This window comes from Erythrolamprus reginae, chromosome 1 (genome assembly GCF_031021105.1).
Source record: "Erythrolamprus reginae isolate rEryReg1 chromosome 1, rEryReg1.hap1, whole genome shotgun sequence".
NCBI lineage: Eukaryota > Metazoa > Chordata > Lepidosauria > Squamata > Dipsadidae > Erythrolamprus > Erythrolamprus reginae.
In genome coordinates this window covers 126,285,766-126,299,860 of record NC_091950.1, presented here as the reverse complement: position 1 = coordinate 126,299,860, position 14,095 = coordinate 126,285,766, and the positions used below count along the sequence as shown (strand labels likewise).

The following is a 14,095-nucleotide window of genomic DNA, read 5'->3' as shown; positions in this document are numbered from 1 at the left end:
TTAGTATACTGGATGTGTTTCAACAACATTCCATGTTTCCATATGTTGCATTCATGTGTGTAGCACAGCCAATAAAAGATGTCCTGGTGCCATCATGTAAAAATAGATTTCAATAAATATATGTGATAGATTAAATTACCAGTTATTTGCAGGCAAATATTTATAAAATACATCCAAAAGTGATAATGAAGCAAAATATTTGTTGTCCAATGTTATGTGTTGGAATAGAAGGTAATATTTAAACATAAAGTAGATATCCTGAATGAACAAGATTTCTGAAAATATCACGGGTATTTCAATCATGACAGCACAGTCAATAATAAAAGGAAGTTTCAAAACGTATTTGAGGAGGTAAAGAAGGAAGTGGCTGGATTGCAAATATATTACAGAACTGAACCTTCTCTGCTACCATCCTATCTCAAACTCCTACTACCAGTCATCACATCCACCTTGTGATGAGAAATTAGGGTGGGAGGTGGGAGAGAGAATCTTTACCTTTGACAACATGGTGCCTCATGTAAATCCCTTCTTTCTCTCTTTAATAAAGAGAAAAATAAATCAAAGAAAAAAGAAAATGTTGAAGAAAATTCAGCATCCAACCATATCCTGAGGAGATGGCGGTTAAGAAATATGATAAATATTTTTTTAAAAAAAACAAGCCAGTCAGTGGAAAATTAAGACATGTGTAAACTTTCATCGGAAACTATCTGAAATATTAGAGTAACTTACCATTTTCCATAAGATGTGATTATATTTTCTCCAGGGAGATAGTCAATACCATGAAAATAGCAAGGGCATTCATTTCTATAGAAAATGGAAATAAGTACAGAATATTGGTACACAATTTATATGGCTGGAAATATTAACTTTTCTAAAGAAAACAAAGAATTCCAAGGAAGCATCATGTATTGGAGTGCCTTCCTAGCAAGTAAATCCTATACACAATCAAGTAAGAAACATAGAAACATAGAAGTCTGACGGCAGAAAAAGACCTCATGGTCCATCTAGTCTGCCCTTATACTATTTTCTGTATTTTATCTTAGGATGGATATATGTTTATCCCAGGCATGTTTAAATTCAGTTATTGTGGATTTATCTACCACATCTGCTGGAAGTTTGTTCCAAGGATCTACTACTCTTTCAGTAAAATAATATTTTCTCATGTTGCTTTTGATCTTTCCCCCAACTAACTTCAGATTGTGTCCCCTTGTTCTTGTGTTCACTTTCCTATTAAAAACACTTCCCTCCTGGACCTTATTTAACCCTTTAATATATTTAAATGTTTCGATCATGTCCCCCCTTTTCCTTCTGTCCTCCAGACTATACAGATTGAGTTCATTAAGTCTTTCCTGATACGTTTTATGCTTAAGACCTTCCACCATTCTTGTAGCCCGTCTTTGGACCCGTTCAATTTTGTCAATATCTTTTTGTAGGTGAGGTCTCCAGAACTGAACACAGTATTCCAAATGGGGTCTCACCAGCGCTCTATACAGCGGGATCACAATCGCCCTCTTCCTGCTTGTTATACCTCTAGCTATGCAGCCAAACATCCTATTTGCTTTCCCTACCGCCTGACTGCACTGCTCACCCATTTTGAGACTGTCAGAAATCACTACCCCTAAATCCTTTTCTTCTGAAGTATTTGCTAACACAGAACTGCCAATACAATACTCAGATTGAGGATTCCTTTTCCCCAAGTGCATTATTTTACATTTGGAAACATTAAACTGCAGTTTCCATTGCTTTGACCATTTATCTAGTAAAGCTAAATCATTTACCATATTACAGACGCCTCCAGGAATATCAACCCTATTGCACACTTTAGAGTCATCGGCAAATAGGCAAACCTTCCCTACCAAACCTTCCCCTATGTCACTCACAAACATATTAAAAAGAATAGGACCCAGAACAGACCCTTGTGGCACACCGCTTGTAACCTGACTCTGCTCAGAATACTCGCCGTTAACAATAACTCTCTGATGTCTACGCTTCAGCCAGCTGCAAATCCATTGAACTATCCAGGGATTAAGTCCAATCTTCACTAATTTATCTATCAGCTCTTTATGTGGAACCATATCAAAGGCTTTGCTGAAGTCCAGGTAGGCAATATCCACAGCACCACCTTCATCCAACACCTTTGTGACATAGTCAAAGAAATCAATGAGATTAGTCTGACATGATTTGCCTTCAGTAAAGCCATGCTGATTTGGGTCCAATAAGTTATTGTTTTTTAGGTGCTGATTTATCCTCTTTTTGAGTAGAGTCTCCATCATTTTAACTACAACTGATGTCAAGCTAACTGGCCTGTAGTTACCAGCTTCTTCTCTACTGCCCTTCTTGTGGATAGGCACAACACTGGCCATTCTCCAATCCACAGGAACTTCTCCTGTTAACAGGGATTGGTTAAACAATTCAGTCAGCGGGGTAGCAATGACAGATCTGAGTTCTTTAAGAACTCTGGGGTGGATGCCATCTGGACCCATTGCCTTATTTATCTTTAATCGTTCAAGTTCTTCTAAGACATCGGCTTCTAAGATCACTGGAGCTGAATCCGTACAGCTGGAAGCAATGCTATATCCCTCTATACAGTAGTATTATTTTTTAAGGTGTCTTTTGAGAAAACTGAAGAGAAGTAGCTATTGAAATGGTCAGCGATCTCCTTATTCCCATTAATGCATGTATTATTCCCGGTACTAAGCTTCGTGATGCCGCAGTTTTTCTTCTTCTTATCACTAATATATCTGAAGAAGGTTTTATCCCCCTTCTTTACAGATTTTGCAATTTCTTCCTCTTTTGAGGCTTTAGCAGCATATATTATCTGTTTCGCCTCCTTCTGTCTCATTTTATACACCTCTCTATCAGCTATACTTCCAGACTCTTTATACCTCCTATAGGCAGCCTTTTTTTCATTGACTATAGCCCTTACATCATTGCTAAACCATAGCGGTTTCTTCTTCCTTTTACCTTTAGTTATTTGTCTTACATACAGTCCTGGGGCTTTTAAGATGGCCTTTTTTAATACAGTCCACTGGGTTCTTGCTCCTGCCATTTTATCCCTCCCCTTTAATTCATTATCTAAATATTCCCCCATTGTATTAAAATTTGTTTTTCTGAAATCCAATACTTTGGTTGCATTATAGGATTGCTCACAATGAGTTTTTACATCGAACCACAAACATAGATGGTCACTGCAACCTAAATTTTCTCCCACCTTGACCTCTGAAACCCAATTCCCATTCGTAAAAACTAAATCTAGAATATTCTCCCCTATAGTTGGTGTCTTAACCAGCTGTGCCAGAGCTGCTCCTGTAAAGGCCTCTACTATATTCTTACTTTTGCATGTAAGGGCACTGGGGATATTCCAGTCAACATCAGGCATGTTGAAATCACCCATAACCACAATATCTCCCTTTACTGCCATTTGGGTAATTTCATCCACCATCTTGTTGTCATATTCCTCAGATTGCCCTGGAGGCCTATAGATCACCCCAATTCTAATGACAGAACCTTCTTTATTTTGCATGCAAATCCAGAGAGTCTCCAGATCTTGACATGTATTTTGAATTAGTGTTGTTTTTAGATTTTCTTTAACATAAATGGCTACTCCACCTCCCCTTCTCTCTATTCTATCCTTCCTATACAGTGTATATCCTGGTATGGATATTTCCCATTCATTAGAATCCTTAAACCATGTCTCAGTTATGGCAACCAGATCCAAATTATCTCTAGATATTATGGCCATTAACTCACAGAGCTTGTTGCTCAAGCTTCGAGCATTCGTGCACATTACCCGAAGAACATTATTTTCATTATTAGTTTGCACCTTATCATCAACAACTACATCTATTTTATTTGCAGCTCCCTTTTCATAAGCTTCCAAAAACTGATTTATCCTCATTGGTCGGGGACAGAAATCACCCACATCAGTTACATCTCTGTCCCCTTTGCCTAGTTTAAATGCCTGTCCAAAAAAGTTCTGAATTCCTCACCGAGCACCTGGGTACCTCTGTATGATGGATGCAAACCATCCCTCTTAAACAACTCCCTATTAGACCACCTACTGACATCATGACTTACATAGCCAAAACCTTCAGCTTTACACCACTGCCTTAACCACACATTAAACTCTCTGATACATGTTGTTTTATCCTCTTGGCCACAAACCGGTAACACCTCTGAGAAAGTCACTGAATCAGTTATTTTACCCAGCTCCACACTTAGACATTGAAAATCTCTTTTTACTACATTAACATTTCTCTGGGACAAATCATTTGTGCCAAGATGCACCACCACATCAACATTATTACCTTTACTCACAGCCTTGACAATGTTTGTAATCCGCCTCCTGTCCCTGCTGGCAGTGGCCCCTGGGAGACACATCATCTCCTTCACCACATCCTTACTCTGTCCCAAATCAACACCTCTAACAGTCGAATCACCCACAAGAAAATGTGTCCTCTTTTTATTTCTACTAACTGCACTTGATGGTTTGATGACACTATGTACCTCACTTAGAACAACTTCCCCTTTGAACATCCCCTCATTCTCTGCCTGAGGGACCTTGCTAATATCTCCAACATCCTTACTATTTAAATCCGCAAGAACATTATAGGAATTCGATACAGAGAGACCAAAATTGCTATGTTTTTGCTCAACTGCACGCAATCTTCCTGAACAGACAGTTGTCCACACAGCCCTCCTCCTCGGGGGGCGCTGTGGAAGTGGAGGCTGCACACATGGCTGCATTACAGCACGTGGCTGGGACAATCTTTCCACTTCAGACTGCAAGCTACAAACTAAGGACTGCAATCTAGAGATCTCGCCATCTAACCTAGATGTCCTTATGCAAAGAGGGCAGTACCCCAAGTTCCACAAGGTACTACGGAAGACAACAGCCAAACAAGTGTTACACTGCACCAAGCCAGTCATCTTAACAGTGTATTGAAATACAAGTCCTTAGCAAGAAAATCCACAACTCCTATTGCTACCAAACTTTGCTGATTTTGGTTTATAGTTATATGATTCGAGTGCCGTTAGGCGGCGGGCCACTACCTTCCTCTCTCCTTCTCTGTGATCTGAAAGTGCAAATTAAAATGGCTTTTTCCTGCCTTTTATCCTTCCCAGTCTAATCCTGCCCCAGCTTAATCTGATTGGTCTGTGCTTGAACACAAACTGCTAATATAATTGTCTCTTACAGCCAGTAGTATCTGCCCCTCCCCCTTGAATTCAAAAGATACAAATGTAAAAAGCACTACCTTCCTCTCTCCTTCTCTGTGATCTGAAAGTAAGATGAGTTACAAATGATAGCACATAGGTACCAACTGTATTTTTATTTTTAAAATGCTATTTTTAAAAAAGAGTGCAAACGCTGTTCTTCCTATAAGAAATTATAATAAAATTAGCTTCACATAATCCAGACACAGACAAAAAGGATACAATGACTACAGACTTAATCAAATCAAGTAAAGCTTAACTGCAGCATCCTTTCTGGAAAAAAATAATCAATGTGTTTGCTATTTTTCCTATCTGCAAAAATGGTTTTTTTGATGTAACTTAACTGGTATTCACTTTTAACCAATACTGTTAATAATTTCTTTATTGTTTTCCAAAAAAGAGAAAAAAAGGACTAAAAGAAAATATTTCTCACATATTTTGTTCTAGTTTAACAGATCTTAATCCATTTCTATTACCTTTTCGATATATTTCTTCATATATATATATACATGTACATTCATATATAAGTATCGTAAGTAAAATTTACTGTTAGGGTAGAAAGAGATACATAGAAAGAGAAATCATACATCTTAAGGTAATTGTTATCTTTCTTTTGTATACTGGTACTTTGTCTTTTACATTTTCAATCTTTGTTTTCGTGCCATTTATACCATAATTGTTTGGATTTTTTCCAAATCCAAAAAATCCACTTTTAACCAATACTAATAAAAACCATGTTATGCCCACAATAAAATATAGGACAAGAAGCAATGGGTGAAAACTAGTCAAGAACAGAAGCAACTTAGAAGTAAGAAATTTCCTGAGAGTTAGAACAATTAATCAGTGGAACAGCTTGCATCCAGAGGTTGCGAATGTTCCAACACTGCAAGTTTTTAAGATGTTGGATAACCATTTGTCTGAAGTAGTGTAGGATCTCCTGCCTAAGCAGGGGGTTAGACTAGAAGACCTCCAAGGTCCCTTCCAACACTGTTATCCTATTCTACTCTAAAATAAATTATTTTTGGGGAATGTTTCATTAAAATTCTAGAAAAGATTTGACTCCGGAGATAAATATAATTATGGGCAAACTTTACTAATGTTGCTTGAAGTAGAAAGCAAAAAGAGTGGAAGGTCTTAAGCATAAAACATATCAGGAAAGACTTAATAAACTCAATCTGTGTAGTCTGGAGGACAGAAGGGAAAGGTGATCAAAACATTTAAAGGGATAAATAAGATCCAGGAGGGAAGTGTTTTTAACAGGAAAGTGAACACAAGTACAAGGGGGCACAATCTGAGGTTAGTTCGGGAAAAGATCAGAAGCAACGTGAGAAAAATATTATTTTACTGAAAGAGTAGTAGATGCTTGGAACAAACTTCCAGCAGATGTGGTTGGTAAATCCACAGTAAGTGAATTTAAAAATACCTGGGATAAACATATATCCATTCTAAGATAAAATACAGGAAATAGTATAAGGGCAGACTAGATGGACCATGAGGTCTTTTTCTGCCGTCAATCTTCTATGTTTCTATGAGTGAATGACCACATATCCAACTTGGCACAATGTAGGGTGTGGCATCATTACTGTCTCTCGTGCCCACTATTGGTTTATGTCCAACATAAATTTGTGTTTCAGGTCCGTTTATGTGAAAGCTTGAAGATTTTTTTCCACTGACTGCTTAGTTCTGAAAACATACAGTTATAAAGGAATAATATTAACATAATTCAACGTACTGTGGCACACATCTGTCAGTTCTGATGTTTAGATACATTCCAGAGGGGCAGGTGCAGCCTTCAACACAGTCACCATCGCATGCCTCTGCCACGGAGAATGCTCGGCAGCTTCCACCACAGGTAGATACACAAGTACTGTATTCCTTTGTATCTTCACATGAAAGAGCTGCTCAAATGAGAAAAAAACCTCTCAGGTTACAAGCCAAATGCACACACATTCACTGAACATAAGATGCTGTTACAAAGTACAGTGGTACCTCATGATACGAACTTAATTGGTTCCAGGAGGAGGTTCGTAAGGTGAAAAGCTCGTAAGACGAAACAATGTTTCCCATAGGAATCAATGTAAAAGCAAATAATGCCTGCAAAACCTTCAGGAAAATCCCAAACTTTAGAAGGGAGGCGAACAGAGGGCAGGGAGGAGCAGCTAAAGGGGGCGGGTGGAAGAAGCAAGGCTAGGCTAAAGGGTGAGTGGGAAGGAAGAAAGGCAAGGGGGGCGCCCCTCCCTTTTCTTTCTTCAAAAGACACCCTTTCAGTGCCTGTGCAAGCACGCTGTTCTCTGCAAACTCTTACCCCCTCCAAGCCGCCCCTCCCTTTTCTTTCTTCAAAAAAGGGGGGGGAAAGAAACCCCTTCATCCCAGCAGCAGCGGCTTGGGTTCGTAAGGTAAAAATAGTTCGGAAGAAGAGGCAAAAAAATCTTAAACACCGGGTTCGTATCTTGAAAAGTTCGTTAGAAGAGGCGTTCGTAAGATGAGGTACCACTGTATTATGTAGGCTTATTCACAAGTTAGATGCAGATTTAGGTAAAGCCCAAGACTTCAGCATAAAAAACTGTTTCATTAGCAATAAGTTATGAATTAAGTTCTGCATGGCTTATTACATTCAACATTCAGTGCAGTTTTGAATTGATTTCTTAAATTTTTCCCCCTCCTAGTTTTGGGGATGAGTCCTGGATGCTTGTTTAGAATGTACAGGGGGATTTCTGCATAGCTCTCATCTCAAAATGGCAAGAAATCATGCATACCGTATTTTTCGGCATATAAGACGCACCGAAGTATAAGACGCACCTTAGTTTTGGGGGAGGAAAACAAGGAAAAAAGGCCTCTGCCTCTTTGTTCAGCAAACAGCAAACAACACAGATTATATATACTTATTGTTGTGTATTTCTGTGCATGTATGTTTGACCCATAGATATGGCAAAGAATTGGAGAAATGTACATTACGGCAATATATTAATACCAGAAAGTTTTCTTAAATATAGTCACACTAACTCCTCCCAATTATTTAAATAGATCTACTCCAAACATGACTAACTCAGAGTTTAACTCAGCTGCCTTATCTTAATACTAAAAGGGACACTGTTACATTTCAGATTATACTTTTACAAATCTTTAAATTTGATATGGCTTTCTGAATGTATAGTTATCCTCTGCTATTAAAAAGCAGGCACAATATAGCACTGGGTCTCTTCAGATCAAGCATTTATTTTAAAAAGCTTCATCATTTTGTTAAGTTGTCTAAAACAATAGAAATAAGTGTAATAATTTGAACATTCTATAGACATATATAGTTATTGACTTACCTCCTAGCAGTTTCAGCAGTCCAACATTGCCAGCAGTCCACCTTGGAGCAATTTGACTCCTTGCAGCTAGTTTCACTTTCAATTCCTGACTTAACAGTTTCTGAATCGGCTGTCTGTCGGAGGCTGATACTTAATTGCTTATGCTAATCTGGGTTGCGCTGTTTGCTGCAAGGAGGTAAATTTGCAAGGCAGAGACCAAAGGGTGGGGGTGGCTGGATGGGGCTGTATAAGACGCACCCAAGTTTTCACCCTGTTTGGGGGAGTAAAAAGGTGCGGCTTATACTCCAAAAAAATATGGTACGTTCCAATAATTTTTTGACAACAGAAAGGCAGATTCGGATCTCAGAACAGCTTGATTCAGGAATGTTTCATGATGAAACATTCATCCTAACCTTAATCTGGGAGACACAATAATAGGACCGAACTAAGGGTGCTAGCCATATGAATACCTAGTAGGCAGATTTTTTTTCCCCTATTATCCTTCTCAAAAATTAAAATGTGCCTTATACTCCAAAACGTTTTGTTGTGGCATTGAGTCATGGCACCATTAAATTTGGATATTGAAAAATAACTTACCACATTCTGGGACACTACTCCGGAAATTGATCTCCACTCCAAATCTGTGGCACAGATGAGCATAATGGGAGAGAGCGGAACACATACAGATCTGCCCACATTTGCAGGTGTCTCTTCTACACTGTTCAAAATAGGGGAGAGGACTCAGATAGGTATAGCATGGGGCAAAGAGTTCTTTGGTAATGATGCTGCAAGCTTCTGTTGCATAAGCAGCTGTCAAAGTAATAAATAGAAATAACCAGGTTTTAGTGTGGGATCCTTTAATTTTAAAAGCATTGTAAAGCCTTTTTTTTTATCCTGGGGAACAAAAATGTCCATTTCAGCTTCTCTGATAACCAACATTTATTTATTTATTTATTTTATTCTTTGTCCAATATACAATACATATGAAAGAGAATAGACATTAAGTAATATATATAAAGATTGAAAGTAAGAAAGAAGAGAAGTAGAAGGAAAGGAGAGAAAATATATGATATATGAGATAAGGAGAGACAATTGGACAGGGGACGATAGGCACATCAGTGCACTTATGTATGCCCCTTACTGGCCTCTTAGGAACCTGGAGAGGTCAATCGTGGAGAGTCTTAGGGAGAAATGTTGGGGGCTGGGGGCTGACACCACTAAGTCCGGCAATGAGTTCCACGCTTCGACAACTCGATTGTTAAAGTCATATTTTTTACAGTCAAGTTTGGAGAGGTTAATATTAAGTTTGATAATTAACATTATCAGAGAAGCTGAACTTGTAGGTGTAAATTGTGCTGATTTTTTTCAAGAACACTTGAAATGCAATCACCATAAATATTATCTCCTTCTGTTCTTCATACAGTTCATTCTTTATTTATATTTGGAGCACTGTGGTGATCATACAGCACTAGACATATTGCAGAGATATAAGTTACAGTAGCTCCATCAGATGATTATTTATAAAGAATGCTGAGAATTCTATCTGAGCAATATCTGAAGGGCTCCAGGTTCCTCATACATTAGGATGATCTGCTTCAACAATTAATCACTGTTTAGCTGATGAATTTAAATTCTGTTATTTCACATAAAAATGGTAATAATATTGCAATGCAAACAGTATTACCAAGAAAATGTATCCTCTAAACCTCTATTGTTTTGCAGGAGCCACAACAACAACAAAATTTACTCAGGAACCTAATCAGAGTTTTGCGATTATTATTTATATTTTTTAAAAACAATATTTTTTAATGATTTGGGGCAATTTAGAATCCATTTATCTACTTTAGCCATAGAAGGAAGCAAAGTATTCAAGGCCTGAATTACAACACCGAATGCAACAGAAATTAAATGATAAATGGTAACTGTAATTTTTAACGAAATATCCATAGTGCTGCATAGAGCACCATGAGCAGAACATTATAAAACAGTCATCTTCTTCTTATAAGGATATTGTGTTAACATAGGTATTTGGGCCTAGGTTATATTGCCAGATATTTCCTTAATGTTGTAATGGCAATTAAGGTTTAAGGGCCTGCATACAAACAGCACAAATTCAGAAACTCAAAATGAACCCTAAACATTAAACATTTTCTCATAGTTACTCTCCATAATCATACTCACCTGCTTGTAAATGAACATCACATGGATCTATTGATGAACTGTCATACCCAGGACTACAAGATGATGATGTTTTCCAGGAGTTTCCAAAAAGCTGAGGTGTAGTTTCTGGCACTCCAACTGGAGATCTTTTTTATTGATTTTTAGCAAATAATTGGTTTTGAAAATAAGCAGTAACATCAATTAAAAACACAGACTTCAACTATTGGGTGCATACAGTGATATTAATAGAATCAACTGTTATGTGGTCCTGGTATCAGAAGTCTATAAATCTCCTTATTATAAAACATTATATAATGTTTTATATTTTAAAACTACACCCCTACAAAAATACTACTTATTACCTTTTGTGCAGAAAAAGAAAATAGTATGACAAATTAAACAATATATCTGCAATGAGTTTGCGTGAAAAAATATTTCATTTTATAAAAACGTTAGGCAATCCAATTATAACTAAGGATGACCTTTCTAAATTTAAATTGAAGGACTTGAAAACTACTAATGTAGCCATTGCTCTAAGCATGTGTTGGCAGCTTTAAAATGCATGGACAGAATTCTCCATGCAGGATGGGAATTACTCAAAGTTGAAATCTATGCATCTTAAAGTTTGTAAGGTTGAGAAACACCACTCAAAACTACATATTTAGAACAAGTTTTTCAAACTATGTTCCACACAGAACCCTATCATTCTAGTATTCTATGAAAACAAGATGAAGTCCTGTTAAGAGAAAAAGTTCATTCAAACACAGCCAATTTGCTGTCATCAGAGTTTTGTCTCTTAATCAGGAGTTGAGAGATTTTTTGGAGGGAGGGGGTGACTAACAAGTTCTGTTGCCTGAACATTTGAAACTCTTGATCAGGAGGTTATCAAAACAAAAAAAACCAACAACCCTGTATTTGATGAAGTGAGCCAAACATTTAGAAATGTTTAGAACTCTATATGAACAATGCATAAATATCTAAAATTAAGAAGAAGAAAAAAGCCATTGCAACAGGCTGCATCATAAACCCCAGAATTGCCAAATTATTCCTGATAATAAGCTAATTACTTAGCTTATACTTATAACATATAAGTATAAGCTAAGTAATGCCCACCATCTGTGAGTTGGGGAACTATTTCACCTTACCTGCAAGACAATTATTAACTATACTACAGTATACCTACAAATAGCATATAAAATATGATCTATACTTTGCTTTAGTTTGGCAGTACTGTATAGCTCCTATTCAGTGCCCATAGCATTGTGAAAAAGGGATTGAAACAAATTACTACTAGCAATGGAGAATATTTGCAGCATTAGCTCTATTTATTTAGAGCATCCTGTGACAACACCCTTAATACCTTTAATAATTAAAAGAACATAATCTGCCTATCCCAGATCAATAGGAAAGATATGGTAAGTCAATAAAAAGGCCAATCCAGTTTAAATATCTGGCTGACTATGCAATGAACCATAACAATAAGTATACTAAAAAATCACATCATTATGGCTTGCTATTGTAAATTGGATCAAAAAAGAAGGGTTACTTAAAGTGAATGCTTGAAAGTATAGTTGAAAAAAATAGTAAAAAAAATGATTAGGTTAAAATATTATGGGATTTCCAAATACAGACTGACAAAGTCTTGCTTTATGACACACCAAATATAACTGTGGCTAAAAGAAGAATATATGGGGATAGAATAAGGCAAAGAATTGGAGAAGATCACAAAGTATCTGAAAATCAGAATTGAAATATTATGGCCTAAACCATACATTTTGGGCAAGACACCCAGTGTGCCAATAATCACTATGCTGGTCATAATGGTTATTGGCACACTGGGTGTCGCGCTAACAAATCTTGAACAGCACTTTCAAAATATGTGCACTTACAAAATTTCTATCTGCCAATTACAAAAGGCCATACTGTTTGGATCTGCAATAGGTTGTCAGTTAGTATGACCATCACCATTTTAACTTTCTTGTCACCTAGGGCCACCACCCAAAATCACTTCAAATAAATGACTTACAAATATGGCTATTTCTTTTCTTCTAATAATGAACTTGTTCGATATTATTTTTTACTTATTGAAAAACTCCAGTGATTAAAAAATATTTTTTTAGTATTTATGAAAATGTATTTCTAGATTATACATACAAAAAATCATCCTGAGTATTTCCATTGAAAGTTCCACAGAGACCAATAGTATCATCTTTCCATTGAGCGTCAGCTTCAAGATAGAGTCTTAAACCTTTCCAATCATAAAGTATTTGTAAGCCAATGTATGATTTAATTTGTAAAAATACAGAGGAAAGTTTCCTAATTTCAAAGGAATCTAAAAGACAAAAATAGAAAATATGTCAATAGTAACCTCAAATACTGTTGAAAAGCTAATTTTACTTTACCCTTTGCTTAAAGCTTGTTAGAGATGGAAATCCATAGACTCCACATTTCAGAAAGTTCACCCCACTTCAAGACTAAATTCATTTCCAGGTTTATGGCACTGATTGTTCATGGTAATGGAAATCTAAACTTTGGATGCCTTTTCAAATACTTTACATACTTTTTTAATGATGAAGGGATGGAATTATTTGCTGTACAACTGACTTTACAGTATTTATGTTGAAGCTATATAGAACATTTCCCAAAGTAATTTGTTTTACACAAGTTCTTTCAGATTTGAGCTGAAGCCACTTCCTCCATCAATAAAAAGTAAAATATTCCTTTTGTGATTCTTAGCTGGGATACAAACAAGGGGATATAATACAGATGATATAGAATGAATAATCATAACACTTGCGAATAAGGCTGAACCCAATATGGGTGATGAATTTTGGAACCTAAAATTCTCAGCTTATTTGGGAGTTTATACAATATCTCTTTTTCTATCTGAATGATGATCTATTACTGACTTATTCTGCTGTAATATATTGGTCAATTTCTTTACTTCTCATCCCTAATTCCAGCCAAATAGAGAATTTAGCATAAAGGTCTTCGGAGAGGGGCGGCATACAAATCTAAGTAATAAATAAATAAATAAATAAATAAGTGATCTAAACTACACCAAATAGAGGACCATGAAACCTCTGACTTCCATAGCAAACAACATATAACTAAAATCATAATGTCCATATTTGTAATGTTATTTTTATTAGAATTTGTTCTAACTTACCATCAATATATGGAAGATTAACTTTATATTGATCATGTACCAAAACATCTCCTGAATGGGTCAGAGTTACTTGCCTCCTAAAATCTTGACTGAAAATAAGACTGATTGATTGGATACAAGTTCCATCATGATTCTAGAAAGATGATGAAAACAAAAAATGCCTTAAAATAAAGTGGAATTTATAATGGATGAAGGTGTAAACTGTAATAATTCTCATTGGGAGAAAAGTTGTAAATGAATATGAGATAAATTATGATCT

The 14,095-nt window shown here is 36.4% G+C and overlaps 1 protein-coding gene across 1 annotated transcript in view; it reads right to left on the bottom strand.

Moving 5' to 3' along the window:
• Positions 1-14,095, bottom strand: part of OTOG (otogelin) — a 114,686-nt gene that overhangs the window by 74,679 nt on the left and 25,912 nt on the right. The window contains exons 15-20 of the mRNA XM_070744041.1: positions 13,837-13,969; positions 12,822-12,999; positions 10,689-10,813; positions 9,105-9,317; positions 6,947-7,112; positions 730-804 (exon numbers count right to left, since the gene is read on the bottom strand). Coding sequence (XP_070600142.1) covers positions 730-804; positions 6,947-7,112; positions 9,105-9,317; positions 10,689-10,813; positions 12,822-12,999; positions 13,837-13,969 — 890 coding nt within the window. The remainder of the gene's footprint in view (positions 1-729; positions 805-6,946; positions 7,113-9,104; positions 9,318-10,688; positions 10,814-12,821; positions 13,000-13,836; positions 13,970-14,095) is intronic.